At 44.0% G+C, this 17,317-nt stretch overlaps 1 protein-coding gene across 6 annotated transcripts; it reads right to left on the bottom strand.

The window, feature by feature from the left end:
* Window positions 1-2,730: 2,730 nt before the first annotated feature.
* On the bottom strand, window positions 2,731-17,072 carry LOC106587625 (transcription factor Sp2). 6 transcript variants are annotated; one of them, XM_045706563.1, is made up of 9 exons: window positions 16,291-16,961; window positions 15,914-15,964; window positions 15,747-15,823; window positions 9,326-10,027; window positions 8,830-9,027; window positions 7,808-8,093; window positions 7,290-7,470; window positions 5,662-5,855; window positions 2,731-5,171 (listed from the first exon to the last, which is right to left on the bottom strand). In XM_045706563.1, the coding sequence occupies exons 3-9, from the start codon at window positions 15,807-15,809 to the stop codon at window positions 5,071-5,073; spliced, it is 1,725 nt and encodes a 574-aa protein (XP_045562519.1). In that variant the 5' UTR covers window positions 15,810-15,823; window positions 15,914-15,964; window positions 16,291-16,961; the 3' UTR covers window positions 2,731-5,070. The 6 variants fall into 6 exon arrangements, with proteins under 6 accessions (XP_045562519.1, XP_014031677.1, XP_045562520.1 ...); XM_014176202.2 differs by lacking the exons at window positions 15,914-15,964; window positions 16,291-16,961 and adding an exon at window positions 16,968-17,072; XM_045706564.1 differs by lacking the exon at window positions 15,914-15,964 and having other exon boundaries at window positions 16,853-16,969.
* Window positions 17,073-17,317: the final 245 nt, after the last annotated feature.

Here is a 17,317-nt window from a genome sequence, read left to right as displayed (position 1 = left end):
CAATATACTCTTTAAACTAATTTCCTGTATCCCCTTCTCCCTCATACTAGATCTCAGCCTCTTTCCCTCTGATACTACCCACACTGTGGCAATACATGCTCCACTGTCTCTGTTTCCTGGCAATAATCACACTTTCCTGTTGGATGCTTTCCTATCACATTAAGGATTTTTTCAACCTGCTGTTTCCCAGCCTCTCTTCAGTCGGTGAAGTCGATATTGTTGTAATAAATTAAATCCTTGTTAATAGTGTTGTAAATTCATTAACTAATTAATATGAATCATCTACTGTGTACTCGCTTCGTGAGATTATTGCAAAATTGCTACATTTTTTAAAGATTAGAAAGAAATTACAATACATTTCTAGATTAGAAATCAAAATTAAAACATTTTCAGCAAATAAATTAACAAATGTAATCAAATTGTCACGTCCTGATCAGTAATAGGGGTTATTTGTTATTGTAGTTTGGTCAGGACGTGGCAGGGGGTGTTTGTTTCATGTGGTTTGGGCTATGTATTTAGGTAGAGGGGTATTTGTTTTATATGGTTCGGGGTGTGTGTGTATGTATGTAGAGGGGTGTTGGATTTATGTGTTCCGGGGTTTTTGGCTTATGTTCTTGTTTTGTATTCTAGGGTTTCTATGTTGTGTATTTCTTTGTTGGCCTGGTGTGGCTCTCAATCAGGAACAGCTGTACATCGTTGTTTCTGATTGAGAGTCCTACTTAGGGAGCCTGTTTTCCACCTGTCCCTTTGTGAGAGATTGTTTTTGCACTGCTGCGTATAGCCTGCGAAACTGTCGTTTATTGTTTTTTCATGTTCACCTAAAAAATAATGATGAGCAGGCAACCCGCTGCGCCTTGGTCTTTACCCTACGACACAAATACAACATATTAAAACGTTTCGATTTTTCAGGCTACATCAAATTTTATTTGTCACATAATACAACAGGTGTAGTAGACCTTACAGTGAAAATGCTTACTTACAAGCCCTTAACCAACAACGCAGTTTTAAGAAAAAAAATGTAATTCAAAATTAAATAAATAAAAGTAACAAATAATTAAAGATCAGCAGCAAAATAATAGCGAGGCTATATACAGGGGCTACCGGTAGAGAGTCAATGTGCGGGGGCACCGGTTAGTCAAGGTAATTGAGGTAATATGTACATATAGGTAGAGTTATTAAAGTGACTATGCATAGATAATAACAGAGAGTAGCAGCAGCGTAAAAGAGAGGGGAGGGGGGCAATGAAAATAGTCTGGGTAGCCATTTGATTACAGTGGTTCTTCCTGTAAAAGTTGCGTCATACTGCAGCACACCTTGCGGGCTGCCGCAGAATTCTATGGCAAGTTATTTAACTGTCAGCCATTGTTGCCATTAATGCTAGTTTGTGCTAGTTTGACCACCAGAGGGCATCTTTGAGAAGCATTTGACAGTCTTCAAAATTGGCTGTACTAGAGAATTTAAAACCTTTTTTGTAAGAACATACTATATGAGATTGATTTTAAGAAATTTAGCTTAATTAATTTGATTAATATTATGGTGTTTCTATTCCAAGAAAAACAAAACCCTCAGGGTTTCCGTTAGGAAAATATGGCGCTGTACAACGTGACCGGTCGGGAGTAGGCTACAGTACTAAGACCATAACATTTCCTCACCCTAATTGTAGTCTAACCAATACCCAAACGGAGATTCAGTGATCATAAAAATGTCATTGATTTATCAAGACCAGTCCCCATGCTTGTCTCAGAGCAGTGCGAAATGGTGCTGAAATAGTTGACCACACACAGGTAGGCTATTGCTTCAAATCCTATTGCTTCTAACTTCAATATGCTTTAAATGCCAGTCACAAATAATTGAACACACATAATTCTTAAAACTCTAATGCTTTACTATTTAATCATTTCTGCCCTCCGAATTCATATTCATTATATAAACACTGAACCCCCCAAGCAACGGGACTGGAATTGGTCAAACTTGCAGTTTAATACACGTATAAAATGATCCTCTTTCCCTAAAAGCATAATGGTCATAACTTTTTTTTTTTACATGAAAGGGGGAGGTTAACTTGGCCCCGCAGACAATCGATCTGAACTAGACTTAAGTTTCCTTTAACCCTAAAGAACATTATGTAGCAAACACACTTTTTTCTGAAATCAACTGTCCAGACATCAAGCCATGAAGGGGATACAGCACTGAGACCCTATAGCTTGGAATCACTCAATCTTTTCAAGAAATTATTTTATTTCCTCATTAGCCATGTACATTTGGCATAGGGTTTCCCAAGCTCGGCCCAAGTTTTTGTTTTTGCCCTAGCACAACACAGCTGATTCAAATAATCAAAGCTTGATGATGACTTGGATATTTGAAATCCGCTGTGTAGTCCTAGGGCAAAAACCAAAACATGCACTCATGGCCAGGCCCCAGGACCGAGTTTGGGAAACCCTGATTTTGCAGACGCTCTTATCCAGAGCAACTTACAGGAGCAATTAGGGTTAAGTGCCTTGCTCAAGGGCACATCAGATTTTTCACCTGTCAGCTCAGGGATTCTAACCAGCAACCTTTCAGTTACTTGCCCAACAATCTAGGCTACCTACTGCCCTATGTAAAACAAATGACAGCCAGGTAAATACTTGTACACAAACACACCTTTTTCAAAATTCATCCTATGGTTCTCAGTGAGGGCAATCTCTCGTGAAGGCTGATGGGACCTGGACAAAGAAGGACAACCCAGAATACAGTTTGAATGCTTTATTGAGGGGGTGGGTTACTGTAAAAAAGGAGCAAGCACCTGTAGTAAGCGCCTTAATACAAGTTATAAAAGATGGGCAATAGCTGGATATCTGAGGACTCCTGTTAAACAAAGGAAGTCTGAAATGGCACCCTATTTCCTATATAGTGCACTACTTCTGACCATAGAACTGTGGTTGAAAGTAGTGCACAATATAGGGATTAGGGTGCCATTTCAGACACACACAGGATCTGTATCTATTACTGTAGTAGATCAGGTTTAGAGAGGGAAAAGCACCTGGTTAACTGAGACCAACATTAGGACCTTTTCAGTTTAGGTAAAAACTCATCCACTGATCATTACTTAAAAATCAAATAAAAATCACACATTTTCAACCTGGGCTCAAGTCAGTGCACATAAACATCGGCATTACATAACATAAGTTAGACAAAAATAAAAGGAATTCTACAAATGCCGTTCCCTGGAAATTAGACAGAAATCTCTTTAAATACTGGGTGCAACTGTCTTAAGGCAACTTTAAATTGGATAGAAAAGGGATCATCTAGAAGTATTGGTGTACAAAGCAGGAATGAAGCTATACAATGTCACATTACTCATTTTCCTTTCACACTGTACAGAACCACTTCCTTCAGCTCTGGCCAGGCCGGCCAAAATACAAGGCAGTGTAACTTTTTATCCTATATTTTACTGTGTCTCCCAGACACATTGTATATACACATTCAGGACATACAATACAAACATAAATATGAGCAGGACTTTCTTTCCGTCCCCAAGGCCCAGTTTAGGCATCCAAACATACTGGACACAATTTTTCTATTGGTTATTCAATGAAATGTTCATCTCATTTTAAAATGCATGAGGACCATTTTTTTTGTTGGGGGACATTTATAAATCTTTCCGATTAGTTGATTAAATATTTGAAAGAAAAATATAAAAAAAATGTATGCTGTTATGCAGTTAGCTACATAAACAGTCAATATGTATTCATTGAACAGAACGTATTGTAATACTACGAGTAAAGGTCTAGCGCAGGTGTTCTTCCTTGAGTGTTAAAGGAATTCAAACACCAGAAACTCTAGATAAATAATAGCAGATAGCTTGTCAATTTTTATGTCATACCAATCGGAAATGTTTTATCAAACATATTTGCCTCAAACGGATCTTAATGTAGATCATAATAAAAAAGTTATGACTTCTTATAAGTTGTGACAGGCCCGAGAAAGCATTTTAATGTCGATTATTTGCATCTTATGGCATGATTGTCATGCCAGACCAATATTTGGAACATATTTAGTTCATATCATAATGATATACACATAGCAATGCACTACATTTAAACTCATTAGGAGGGAGTCTGTATTCAAAATAAATGTGTAACTCTTTACCCAAACAAAAAATGCCAAAACCTAATTTACATATTCATCTTTGATTTACAAAAAAACTCCCGAAAAGGGTATTATGTCTGAACATCATAAATATCTATATTTGCCCATGTATGTGTGGATGCATGTTTGTACGCATATACACAAAATCTTTAGCCAACTTGGGTTTTCAGAGTCTGGAACTGTGTAAGGTTTCAAAGTGGTCACCAAGGCCTCAAAGGTATGCAGGTTCATTCCAACCAAATCATTTATTTGTTGAAAAATCTATAATATTACTTTGATATTGAACAAGAATAGAATTACAAATACTGTTCAAACCATGTAAAAGGCTATGTGCAATTTACTGAATAGGATTTGTATGACTGAAAAAAGTACCTTGGATACTCATGGGGCTTGAGGATCAACTTTGAAAAAACCTTATTCTGGAGCTTCAACAACAATAATATTTGTTATTATTAATATTGAAAATAATAAAACATGAAAAAACAAGAAGGGGCAAGAGTGGCTGGAGTCTTCTTTGGGCTCGGGTACTTTGGTAGACTAAATCTATCCGTTTTGCACTCATTCCTCCCTCAGGCCTTGTGACTGGATATGGTGCTGAGCGTGAGGTCATCAGAACACAGCAGCCACGCTTGTCTATCTTTCCGGGAGACCGCCTTTCGCTGTTCTACGCATTCTGCCTACGTAGGTAAGCCTGCTGTCCGTAATTATATATATTTTATCATTAATAAATTGACCGGAACAGTTGAGTCCGTGGAGGAGGACTGGTATGTACACCAGGCTACGAAGCCTCTGAGGGGGGAGTAAGGAGAACAGGGCGTATGGGGCCTTTTTGGGGTTCACCCATCATGAGACTACCCTCTTGGCATCCTCTCCTGCGGCCCTCTATGGGGTTTAGTTCATTAGGGCATGTCTGTGTATACAGTCGGTATACAGCACAGCTCACAAGTTCTTGGTGTTAATGTGTGTTTTGTAATGCTTCGTGAGGTGGTCGCTCCTCATGAACCGTTTCTGACACTGGTTGCACTCGAAGCGCTTGTCTCCTGCAAGGAAAAGACAGAATAAATGTGTGGTTTAATTTTCCTGCATAACACAAAACTATGAAAGAGCAATACCATTCTTCTCTGCTGCAAGGGAATCTCTGCTACAAATCTGAGTGCCTGCTTGAGTCCTGGAAACTTCAGCAAAACTAACATACTGTATGTTACTGTACTGCTTGAGTCCTGACATGTGGTGAACACAATGGTGTATCAGAATGATTTGGCATATGGAGTATTGTCGACTGACTTGTGCTAACCTTGCTGTGTACGTACCTCCTGTGTGTGTGTCCTGGGGTGTGTTCAGTAAGTGGAAAACATTTTGAAAACAGGGGCGGTACTATCTGAACTTGTCCAATAAGAACACAGGATTGTCAATATCCATTGCAAAACGTTTGCTACGGTGCTCCTTACTGAACATGACCCAGTGTGTGTTGCAGACTGACCTACATTCATCCTACAGTGTGTATCAGCGTGTCTCCTGCGGTGGACAGACCTGTGTGTGTCCTGGCGTGCCGCTGCAGCTCGTCGCTGCGCGTGAAGCGTTTGCCGCAGAAAACCCAGTTGCAGACGAAGGGCCGCTCGCCGGTGTGCAGGCGCACGTGGGCCCGGAGGAGGGACGTTTTCCGGAATGTCTTCTCGCAGCCCGGGATGTGACAGATGTGCTTCCTCTTCCCTACCTCGCCGGGCCTGCACAACACAGAAAACACAAACTTAACTACACTATATATACACACAAAAGTACGTGGTCACCCCTTCAAATTAGTGGATTTGGCTATTTCAGCCACACCTGTTATTGACAGTTGTATAAAATCAAGCACACAGCCATGCAATCTCCATAGACAAACATTGGCAGTAGAATGGCCTTACTGAAGAGCTCAGTGACTTTGAACGTACCACTGTCATAGGATGCCACCTTTCCAACAAGTCAGTCCCTCAAATTTCTGCCCTGTTAGAGCTGGCCAGATCAACTGTAAGTGCTGTTATTGTGAAGCGGAAACGTCTAGGAGCAACAACGGCTCAGCCGGGTAGTGGTAGGCCTCACAAGCTCAAAAAACGGGACCACCAAGTGCTGTAGTGCGTAAAAATCGTCTGTCCTCGTTTGCAACACTCACTACAGAGTTCCTCTGGAAGCAACGTCAGCACAAGAACTGTTCGTCGAGAGCTTCATGAAATGGGTTTCCATGGCCGAGTAGCCGCACACAAGCCTAAGATCACCATGCGCAATGCCAAGCGTTGACAGGAGTGGTGTAAAGCTCGCCGCCATTGGAAGTGTGTTCTCTGGAGTGATGAATCATGCTTCACCATCTGGCAGTCCAACGGACGAATCTGGGTTTGGCGGATGCCAGGAGAACGCTTCCTAACCCAATGTATAGTGCCAACTGTAAAGTTTGGTGGAGGAGGAATAACGGTCTGGGGCTGTTTTTCATGGTTCAGGCTAGGCCCCTTAGTTCCAGTGAAGGGAAATCTTAACACTAGAGCATACAACATTCTAGACGATTCTGTGCTTCCAACGTTGTGGCAAAAGTTTGGGGAAGGCCCTTTCCTGTTTCAGCATGACAATGTCCCCATGCACAAAGCGAGGTCCATATAGAAATGGTTTGTCGATATTGGTGTGGAAGAACTTGAGCCCTGATCTCAATCCCATCAAACACCCTTGGGATAAATAGTTACTCCGAATGCGAGCCAGGGCTAATCGCCCAACATCAGAGCCCGACCTAACTAATGCAATGTTCCAACATCTTGTGGAAAGCCTTCTGAGAAGAGTGGAGGCTGTTATATCACAAAAGGGGGGGGACCAACTCCATATTAATGCCCATGATTTTGGAATTAGATATTTGACGAGCAGGTGTCCACATACTTTTGGTCATGTAGTGTATTCAGTATATTTCTGCTTGGTGCACAGATATTAATAGCAGGAAGATGGAAAGTCGTTGCTTGCAATCCTGGTTGTTTCCCTGCCCCAATCTCACAAAAGGGTACATTTTTGCCATACAGGTATCAGTTTGTATCAACCAAAACTTTCCATTTTGGTAAAAAAAAAATAGGGGTTTATACTGTATATCATGCTTTTTCCACCAGGTGCTCAGGCCTGTCTCTAGTTTGCTAGTAAGAGCCACTTGCCTCTTCTCTGCGTCCTTACAGTTGGGGCAGGTGCAGGCCATGCGGCGTTTCTTCTCCCCAGGCTGGCCCTGGAGCTCCAGAGCCAGAGTCTGCTCCATCTGCACCTGGTGGCCCTGGGAAGTCACGCCGCCCAGCTGGAGGGCCCCGCCCTGCACTGTCTGCACTGTCAGGTGCTGCTGCCCTGAAAGAACAGTAGAGAAACTTTAACATATTGCACATGTATAATAAACATATATTGTACATATATAAACCTACTTTACATTGACTTGCACACCCCAATCCACACACACATACTGACACATGACCATTGACACACACATGCAGGACTCCATTAGCTTGCTAAAAGTCCATTGGAATGAAAACCATTTTTAAAGGAAGACAGTATGGAAATAGAGAGAATATGGATATGCCCTTGTAGATTTGGATATGTTCAAGCACTTTTTATATTTGTCACGAACATACAGTACACAACACACACACACACACACACACACACACACACACACACACACACACACCTCCTGCATTGGTGATGGTGACGGGCACTCCTTGCACCTGGACCCCGTTGATGTTTATAGTCTGCACAGCCTGGCCCGCCGAGGAGAGCTGGGCTGCGTTCAACGCTATCATTCCCCCCGCCGGAGCTATTTTTGGTAGGGTCCTCTCCTTCCTGCCCCCCGCCAGTGTTCGCTTGGTGGCCCCCACGGACGACAGGGTGGTGGTGACCATGCTGGAGGGCGTGGAAACTGTGGTTTCCTGGAGCTGCACAGTCTGCCATTCGCCTGATGCCGTTTTGATCAGCAGCTGAGAGGAGCACAGGGGAGTCAGACTAACATGGAACAAGTCTGTCAGATCAGGACACATTTCTGTATTAAAGGCCCACTTCCACTTTTATGGTTTCATTATATTTCAGCTGTTTGGAAAGCACATGTGCAATCAATCAAGACTCAATCATGGACACTCTTACTGACAGTTGTGGCTGCTTCGCGTGATGTATTGTTGTCTCTAACTTCTTGCCCTTTGTGCTGTTGTCTGTGCCCAATAATGTTTGTACCATGTTTTGTGCTGCTACCATGTTGTGATGCTACCATGTTGTTGTCATGTGATGTTTCTACCATGCTGTCTTGTCGTCTTCGGTCTTTCTTTATATAGTGTTGTCTCATGTCGTGATGTGTGTTTTGTCCTATACTTTTATTTTTAATCCCAGCCCCCGTCCCCGCAGGAGGCCTTTTGCCTTTTGGTAGGCCGTCATTGTAAATAAGAATTTGTTCTTAACTGACTTGCCTATTTAAAAAGGTTACATATACAAAAATAAAAAAAATAAACATGTGGGTAGCCTGGAGTGAGTGTAGAGGAGGTGTGCATGCAGCACCTGTAAGAGTATTGTTTATGTGGCCTGTGTGCATGACTACATTGGCAACTTCAGACTGACCTATCTACAAATCACCTCGCATCCTAACTAACTACTCTGAGTAACTCCTATATCTGTCAGTTTGCTGAGAGAGCTACATTGATGATATCTAACAACTTGTGTGTGTACCTGAGTGGGCTCTGGTTGCAGGTTGGGTGCAGGCTGTCTCTGGGGGACCTGAGGCAGGGTGGCGGAGGCGGCCTGCACCACCTTCAGGGCCTGCTGGGGGATCTGGACCACCTGCTGCTCCTGTTTCTGCTGCACCAGCTGCACCAGTTGCTGCTGGCCTGACCCGGTGTTCTGCACGATCAGGAGCTGGTTACCCGCCTGGGGAGAACACCGAGAGAGCAGCAATGAGGCACAGACCTAAATCTGTCCAACACTTACTCATACAGGGACCACAATATTAGAGGTTGAAGGGGTGATAGAGTAGGCTATCCCTCATGTAAAGCATAGCATTTTGAGTTTGAGAAATACAGATGAATTCATTACACATTTACACTCACTCACAAGCATTGTAGACACATTCAGTAATTAGTACCCATTTGTAGCCCAATCAAGCGAGTGAACTAGTCCACAAGTCATGGTTGACCCTACACCAAATGCAGCAGAACAACAAACATACCTGAATAATATTCTCCCCGGCTTCTAACAATATCGTCTCCATCTGCTCGGGGGGCGGAGAGGTGGTCTGTGGTGGAGGGGCTGCTGCCACCAGCTTCTTCCTTCCTCGTCTGCCCTTCGTTGGAGGGGGAGGAGCAGCTGCTGGCTCCTCTCCGGTGGCTACGTTGAGGGGCAGCGTGAGCCCGCTGGGCAGCCGCACCACATTGGCGGCATTGGGTTTCCTCCCCCTGGGGGACGGCTTGATGGCCACCGTCTTCTGCGGGGTGATGGGCGCGGTAGCGGGCTGCGGCTGGGGGACCGTCATGGGCGTGGTGATGATGGCCTGGTTGGTACCCGGGATGAGCTGGATCTGTCCGCCCTGTTGCATCATCTGGATGGTCTGTGTGCCTCCCAGCTGCGGCATCACCTGGTACTGGATGTTGGATGTTTGATTCGAGCGGCCAGGGCTCTGCTGGATGGTGAGGACGATGGGGGTGCCGGGGCTGTTGGAGCCCAGGCCCGCTGGCAGCTGGATCACATTTCCTTTAGCGGACAGGAAGCCCAGGTTTTTGGGAGGGGCAGGGGCGATGGGGGCGGGCTTGATGGGGAGGAGACGGCGAGGTTGGGGTTGGGCAAGAGGGGCGCTCACAGGGGCCTGAGCGGCAGGGGGGCCGATCTTACTGCAGGTGGCGGCCAGGAGGGCCAGTGGGGAGGGCTGGGAGTCCTGTACAGGATGAGAGAGAGACAAATGGTTAGGGGTGGAACGAGTTGGACACAACGGATTTACTGCTGATACCAGACCTGGTCGAAATCCCCGTCATTCGCATGAAGAAGCGACACCGATACAGGGGACGCAGGTCCAGGTGCCTTGTGAGAATTCGTCGGCGAGTGGGTAACCCGCCTCTACCATCCGTCCTATTGGCCAATGTCCAGTCATTGAAGAATAAACTGGATGAGCTCTGTTCAAGACTATCCTACCAACGGGACATTTACAACTCTAATATCTTATGTTTCACGAGTCGTGGCAGATCGATGACATGAATAATATACAGCTGGCTGGGTTTTCTGTGCATCGGCAAGACTTAACAGCTGCCTCCGGTAAGGCAAGGGGTGTCGGTCTCTGTCTATTTGTCAATAATAGCTGGTGCGCGAAATCTAATATTAAGGAAGTCTTGAGGTTTTGCTCGCCTGAGGGTAGAGTATCTCATGATAAGCTGTAGACCACACTATTTACCAAGAGAGTTTTCATCTATATTTTTCGTAGATGTCTATTTACCACAACAAACCGATGCTGGCACTAAGACCGCACTCAACGAGCTGTATAAGGCCATAAGCAAACAAGAAAATGCTCAACCAGAGTGGCCGGGGACTTTAATGCAGGGAAACAAATCCTTTTTACCTAATTTCTACCAGCATGTTACATGTGCAACCAGAAGGAAAACAAATCTAAACCACCTTGACTCCACACACAGAGACGCGTACAAAGCTCTCTCTCGCCCTCCATTTGGCAAATCTGAGCATAATTATATCCTCCTGATTCCTGCATACAAGCAAAAACTAAAGCAGGAAGTACCAGTGGACTTGTCCAATACGGAAGTGGTCAGATGACGCAAATACTAAGCTACAGGACTGTTTTGCTAGCAGACTGGAATATTTTCCGGGATTCATCCAATGGCATTGAGGAGTATACCACCTCAGTCATCGGCTTCATCAATATGTGCATCGATGACGTCATCCCCACAGTAACCGTACGTACATACCCCAACCAGAAGCCAAGGATTACAGGAAACATCTGCACCGAGCTAAAGGGTAGAGCTGCCGCTTTAAAGGGAGCGGGACTCTAACCCGGATGCTTATAAGAAATCCCGCTATGCCCTCCGACAAACCATCAAACAGACAAAGCGTCAATACAGGACTAAGATTGAATTATACTACACCGGCTCCGACGCTCGTTGGATGTGGCAGGGCTTGCAAACTACTACAGACTACAAAGGGAAGCCCAGCCGTGAGGTGCCCAGTGACACGAACCTACCAGACGAGCTATATGACTTCTATGCACACTTTGACACTGAAGCATGCATGAGAGCACCAGCTGTTCCAGACGACTGTGATTATGCTTTCAGTAGCCAATGTGAATAAGTCCTTTAAACAGGTCAAGATTCATAAGGCTGCAGGGCCAGACGGATTACCAGGACGTGTACTACGAGCATGCGCTGCGCTGACCAACTGGCAAGTGTATTCACTGACATTTTCAACCTCTCCCTGACCGAGTCTGTAATACCTATATGTTTCAAGCAGACCACCATAGTCCGTGCCCAAGAACACCAAGGTAACCTGCCTAAATGACTACCAACCCTTAGCACTCACGTATGTCGCCATGAAGGGCTTTGAAAGGCTGGTCATGGCTCACATCAACACCATCATCCCAGAAACCCTAGACCCACTCGAATTTGCATTTCACCCCAACAGATCCACAGATGCCGCAATCTATATTGCACTCCACACTGCCCTCTCCCACCTGGACAAAAGGAAGAGATATGTGAGAATGCTGTTCATTGATTACAGGTCAGCGTTCAACACCATAGTGCCCTCAAAGCTCATCACTAAGCTAAAGACCCAGGGACTAAACACCTCCCTCTGCAACTGGATCCTGGACTTCCTGATGGGCCGCCCCCAGGTGGCAAGGGTAGGCAACAGCACACCTGCCACGCTGATCCTCAACACGGAGGCCGCTCAGGGGTACTCCCTGTTTACCCGCGACTGCGTGGCCAAGCATGACTCCAACATCATCATTTGCCGAGGACACAACAGTGGTAAGCCTGATCACTGACAACAATGAGACAGCCTAGAGGGAGGAGGTCAAAGACCTGGCAGTGTGGTTCCAGGACAACAACCTCTCCCTCAAGGTGATCAAGACAAAGGAAATGATCGTGGACTACAGGAAAAGGAGGGCCGAGCACGCCCCCATTCTCATCGACAGGGCTGTAGTGGAGCAGGTTGAGAGCTTCAAGTTCATTGGTGTCCACATCAACAACAAACTAACATGGTCCAATCACACCAAGACAGTCGTGAAGAGGGCACGACAAAACCTATTCCCCCTCAGGAGACTGAAAAGATTTGGCATGGGTCCTCAGATCCTCAAAAAGTTCTACAGCTGCAACATCGAGAGCATCCTGATTGGTTGCATCACTGCCTGGTATGGCAACTGCTCGGCCTCCGACCGCAAGGCACTACAGCGGGTAGTGCGAATGGCCCAGTACATCACTGGCCCAAGCTTCCTGCCATCCAGGACCTCTATTCCAGGCGGTGTCAGAGGAAGGCCCTAAAAATTGTCAAAGACTCCAGCCACCCTAGTCATAGACTGTTCTCTCTGCTACCGCACAGCAAGCGGTCTAGGTCCAAGAGACTTCTAAACAGCTTCTACCCCCAAGCCATAAGACTCCTGACCATCTAGTCAAATGGCTACCCAGAATGTTATGAAGAGTGATCAGATGAATATCAATTAATTGCAAAGTCCCTCTTTGCCATGCAAATTAACTGAATCCACAAAAAACATTTCCACTGCATTTCAGCCCTGCCACAAAAGGACCAGCTGACATGTCAGTAATTCTCTCGTTAACACAGGTGTGAGTGTTGACGAGGACAAGGCTGAAGATCACTCTGTCATGCTGATTGAGTTTGAATAACAGACTGGAAGCTTCAAAAGGAGGGTGGTGCTTGGAATCATTGTTCTTCCTCTGTCAACCATGGTTACCTGCAAGGAAACACATGCCATCATCATTGGTTTGCACAAAAAGGGCTTCACAGGCAAGGATATTGCTGCCTGTAAGATTGCACCTAAATCAACCATTTATCGGATCATCAAGAACTTCAAGGAGAGCGGTTCAATTGCTGTGAAGAAGGCTTCAGGGTGCCCAAGAAAGTCCAGCAAGTGCTAGGACCGTCTCCTAAAGTTGATTCAGCTGCGGGATCGGGGCACCACCAGTACAGAGCTTGCTCAGGAACGGCAGCAGGCAGGTGTGAGTACATCTGCACGCACAGTGAGGCAAAGACTTTTGGAGGATTGCCTGGTGTCAAGAAGGGCAGCAAAGAAGCCACTTCTCTCCAGAAAAAACATCAGGGACAGACTGATATTCTGCAAAAGGTACAGGGATTGGACTGCTGAGGACTGGGGTAAAGTCATTTTCTCTGATGAATCCCCTTTCCGATTGTTTGGGGCATCCGGAAAAAAGCTTGTTCGGAGAAGACAAGGTGAGCGCTACCATCAGTCCTGTGTCATGCCAACAGTAAAGCATCCTGAGACCATTCATGTGTGGGGTTGCTTCTCAGCCAAGGGAGTGGGCTCACTCACTATTTTGCCTAAGAACACAGCCATGAATAAAGAATGGTACCAACACATCCTCCGAGAGCAACTTCTCCCAACCATCCAGGAACAGTTTGGTGACGAACAACGCTTTTTCCAGCATGATGGAGCACCTTGCCATAAGGCAAAAGTGATAACAAAGTGGCTCGGGGAACAAAACATCAATATTTTGGGTCCATGGCCAGGAAACTCCCCAGACCTTAATTCCATTGAGAACTTGTGGTCAATCCTCAAGAGGCAGGTGGACAAACAAAACCCCACAAATTCTGACAAACTCCAAGCATTGATTATGCAAGAATGGGCTGCCATCAGTCAGGATGTGGCCCAGAAGTTAATTGACAGCATGCCAGGGAGGATTACAGAGGTCTTGAAACAGAAGGGTCAACACTGCAAATATTGACTCTTTGCATCAACTTCATGTAATTGTCAATAAAAGCCTTTGACACTTGTGAAATGCTTGTAATTATACTTCAGTATTCCATAGTAACATCTGACAAAAATATCTAAAGACACTGAGGCAGCAAACTTTGTTAAAATTAATATTTGTGTCATTCTCAAAACTTTTGGCCACGACTGTACATGTACATACAACCTCAACTAACCGGTGCCCCCACACATCGACTCTGTATCGGTACCCCCCTGTATATATTCTCACTGTTGTTATTTTACTGCTCCTCTTTAATTACTTTTTACTTTTACCTCTTATAGTTATCCATATTTTTTTCAAACGGCATTGTTGGTTAGGGGCTCGTAAAGTAAGTATTTTACCCTAAGGTACCTATTGTATTCGGCGCATGTGACTAATAAAATTTGATTTGAAACACAAGAGACCAGCAAAATTGATAAAAGGGTGTGGTGGCAGTAGAAGGAACAGCGGCAACAGGAAAAACCTTGGTACTTTCACACTAATATATGGTAAAGAATGCAAGCGACTTCAATGGCTAATTTTTCTGAACATCGGAAAAAAACATCACCCGATTCTCACACACAACATCTCCCACTCCTCTTTCTACTAAACTAGTCTAAAGGCCAGTTTTATTGCTTCTTTAAACAGTACAACAGTTTTCAGCTGTGCTAACATAATTGCATAAGGGGTTTCTAATGATCAATTAGCCTTTTAAAATTATAAACTTGGATTAGCTAACACAACATGCCATTGGAACACAGGAGTGATGGTTGCTGATAATGGGACTCTGTATGCCTATGTAGATATTCCATTTTAGTTTTTAAAATCTGCCGTTTCCAGCTACAATAGTCATTTACAACATTAACAATGTCTACACTGTATTTCTGATCAATTTACTGTTATTTTAAAATGGGGAAAAAATGCTTTTCTTTCAAAAACAAGGACATTTCTAAGTGACCCCAAATTTTTTAACGGTAATATTATATATTAGAAACGTTGAAGAAACAATACTCCAAGCATACTACTTGTTAGAGATAGATAACTGAGACTGTATACTGTTTGTTGGGGTGGGCTTGGCGTGGGGGGTCTGTGGGTGGCTTTTGATAATTTTATTGGATTCCTCATGTCTTACTCATTGTTAGGAAGAATTATGGTCCAAATTCGATGTTAGGTACTATAATTATTGAAGATATGTATCTTATAAATCAAAATGGGCAATTTTGTGCCATCAATTGACTTTATTTCTCAGATATCAAATTATATTGCAACAAAACATTCAGGAATGCTAATCTTATCAGTTTCTAACTACAGAAATGATTTCTGAAGAATCAGATGGTGGGTGTCAAAGCTCTTTCTTGTGCTTTTTGAAGTGGAATGACTTGTGCAACAAAGCTTGGAATATATATATTTTTTTAAACAAATAAAGAGTTATCGTGAATTTCACACAGCCCTAGGTGGAACACACTTAACATACAGGAGGTTAAGCTACATCTCATCATTGGCTACCAATAAAATACATAAACTGCAAACTTCATGATTCACAGTAGGATGGCATTGCTGGACTCAGTATTCAAGCTTTAGTCAAATAATGAACCCCTTGGTTACTTTTAAGACGCCACTGGGTGATATTTACACATCCGAGAACAAGCAGGAAGTAGTCTAGCTGTGACTCACTTGAGAGGAAGTGGCAGAGGGTTGGAGATACTCGCTGGGACTGACAGCAACAGTGGTGGCCATACTGTTCTGTTGATCTGCAACACACATGGAAACACACATTGCATATACAGTAAATAGTCTAACACATTTCAAGTACCAAAAATAATGTGGGTCACTGTCAATACCTCTGCTGCAGAGATTCAGGAAATTATTAAATCCGAGGGAGCTGTTTTGCCCTAAACGCATGCAAAGGCATTCAATTAAGACACAGTACTCAAAGGAAAATGGGCACTGCAACTCTAATAGATTAGTTGTGGCTGGCAAGCTACCACCCCGTGAATGCCAGTCACATCAGACTTTGGTGTAAATTGCGTGACCTTTAATCCGTACTAAAAGGGCGGGTCTATGCCAAAAAAAGATAGACACATACATTGCCAACTACAACTCCTCGTATACGAAGTACAGAATTAAAAGGCCCTACACAAAAGTACAGTATGCTAGCTAGCAAATAGGAACAGCAGAGGGCTACGACTTGTGTACAGTGAGTTTGTGACTACTGTACCTTGCTGACTTCTCACGCAATCTCACAAATAGCTCAAGCATGATAATGTATCGCGAGAGTATCAAAACAAAAATTGGACTATACGAATAATATGGACTGTGCATTATTGGGGTCAATTGCGATCATGACCAATGTGACTGTCTCTTTAAAATCTAATATTTCATGCTTAGAATTTTTTTTGGAGCGCGGCCTGAAAATAGCACCGCCATCAAACCTACACAGATAGCTTATTGCAAGCTAAATGGTTTGCTGGCTAACTGGCAGTCAGAAATGAAACAATTAGCTAGCATTGCAAATACTTTCTCGTGCAGCTGATTTTTCAAACTGAGTGGAACAGACAGCCCATTGCGATACGTGCATGTGGAATTTGTTTTAATGTGAAATATCGAAAATGATTAGCATCAATGTATAGCTAACGGTAGCTGGAATTACAAACAGGATTCAGCTTCACTGGCTAGTATGCTAAGCTAGATACGCGTAGCAAATCAAACTCTTTGATACTGAAAAAAAGGCAGCCCTTTCCGGAAGTGCATAGCTGGCTTGCAGAATGCTCCTACTCAACCTCAAGCATAAGGAATTTCCAGCACAAACGGTTCGATGTGTTTTGTTTAACACAGACCAAATTGTTTTACGAAGTACAATGTAATATAAACACCAATGTTTTAATTCCTACCCACCGCTCATGACGACACTCGCTCTCCGTGAGCCTTCAAGAGCAAGCCCCTGGAAGATTCCGCCCACGCTCATGGACCAATCCACGCGCTACTGTTGAATGAAGGAGGCCCAGGCCAACCAATAGACACGAGCTCTCAATGTGATTGAAATTCAATTTAGCCAATGAAAAACTTGAAACCTCACACAACCGTCGATGGACGCTATTTTAACCAATGGAGTATATAGATTATGGTCAATGGGGTGGGTTTTAAGGGAAAAGGTAGACCAGGCAAAGGGCCTATTATAATGGTTTTACATTTAAATGACGTCTATAATGTCCAATAAGAGCTCTATGGGACAAATCGGTCAAACT

Source organism: Salmo salar, chromosome ssa02 (assembly GCF_905237065.1).
Source record: "Salmo salar chromosome ssa02, Ssal_v3.1, whole genome shotgun sequence".
In the NCBI taxonomy this organism is placed as follows: Eukaryota; Metazoa; Chordata; class Actinopteri; order Salmoniformes; family Salmonidae; genus Salmo; species Salmo salar.
This window is presented reverse-complemented; position numbering and strand designations above follow the sequence as displayed.

What these genes read in the sequence shown, in the direction of transcription:
- LOC106587625 (XM_014176196.2), bottom strand. Translation starts at nt 15,974, where the DNA reads ATGCGTTTAGGGCAAAACAGCTCCCTCGGATTTAATAATTTCCTGAAT. An exon ending in CCTCTGCCACTTCCTCTCAA is followed by an intron (nt 10,028 to 15,746) that starts GTGAGTCACAGC and finishes CATCCTGTACAG; the next exon opens with GACTCCCAGCCCTCCCCACT. An exon ending in TGCAACCAGAGCCCACTCAG is followed by an intron (nt 8,094 to 8,829) that starts GTACACACACAA and finishes TGCTCCTCTCAG; the next exon opens with CTGCTGATCAAAACGGCATC.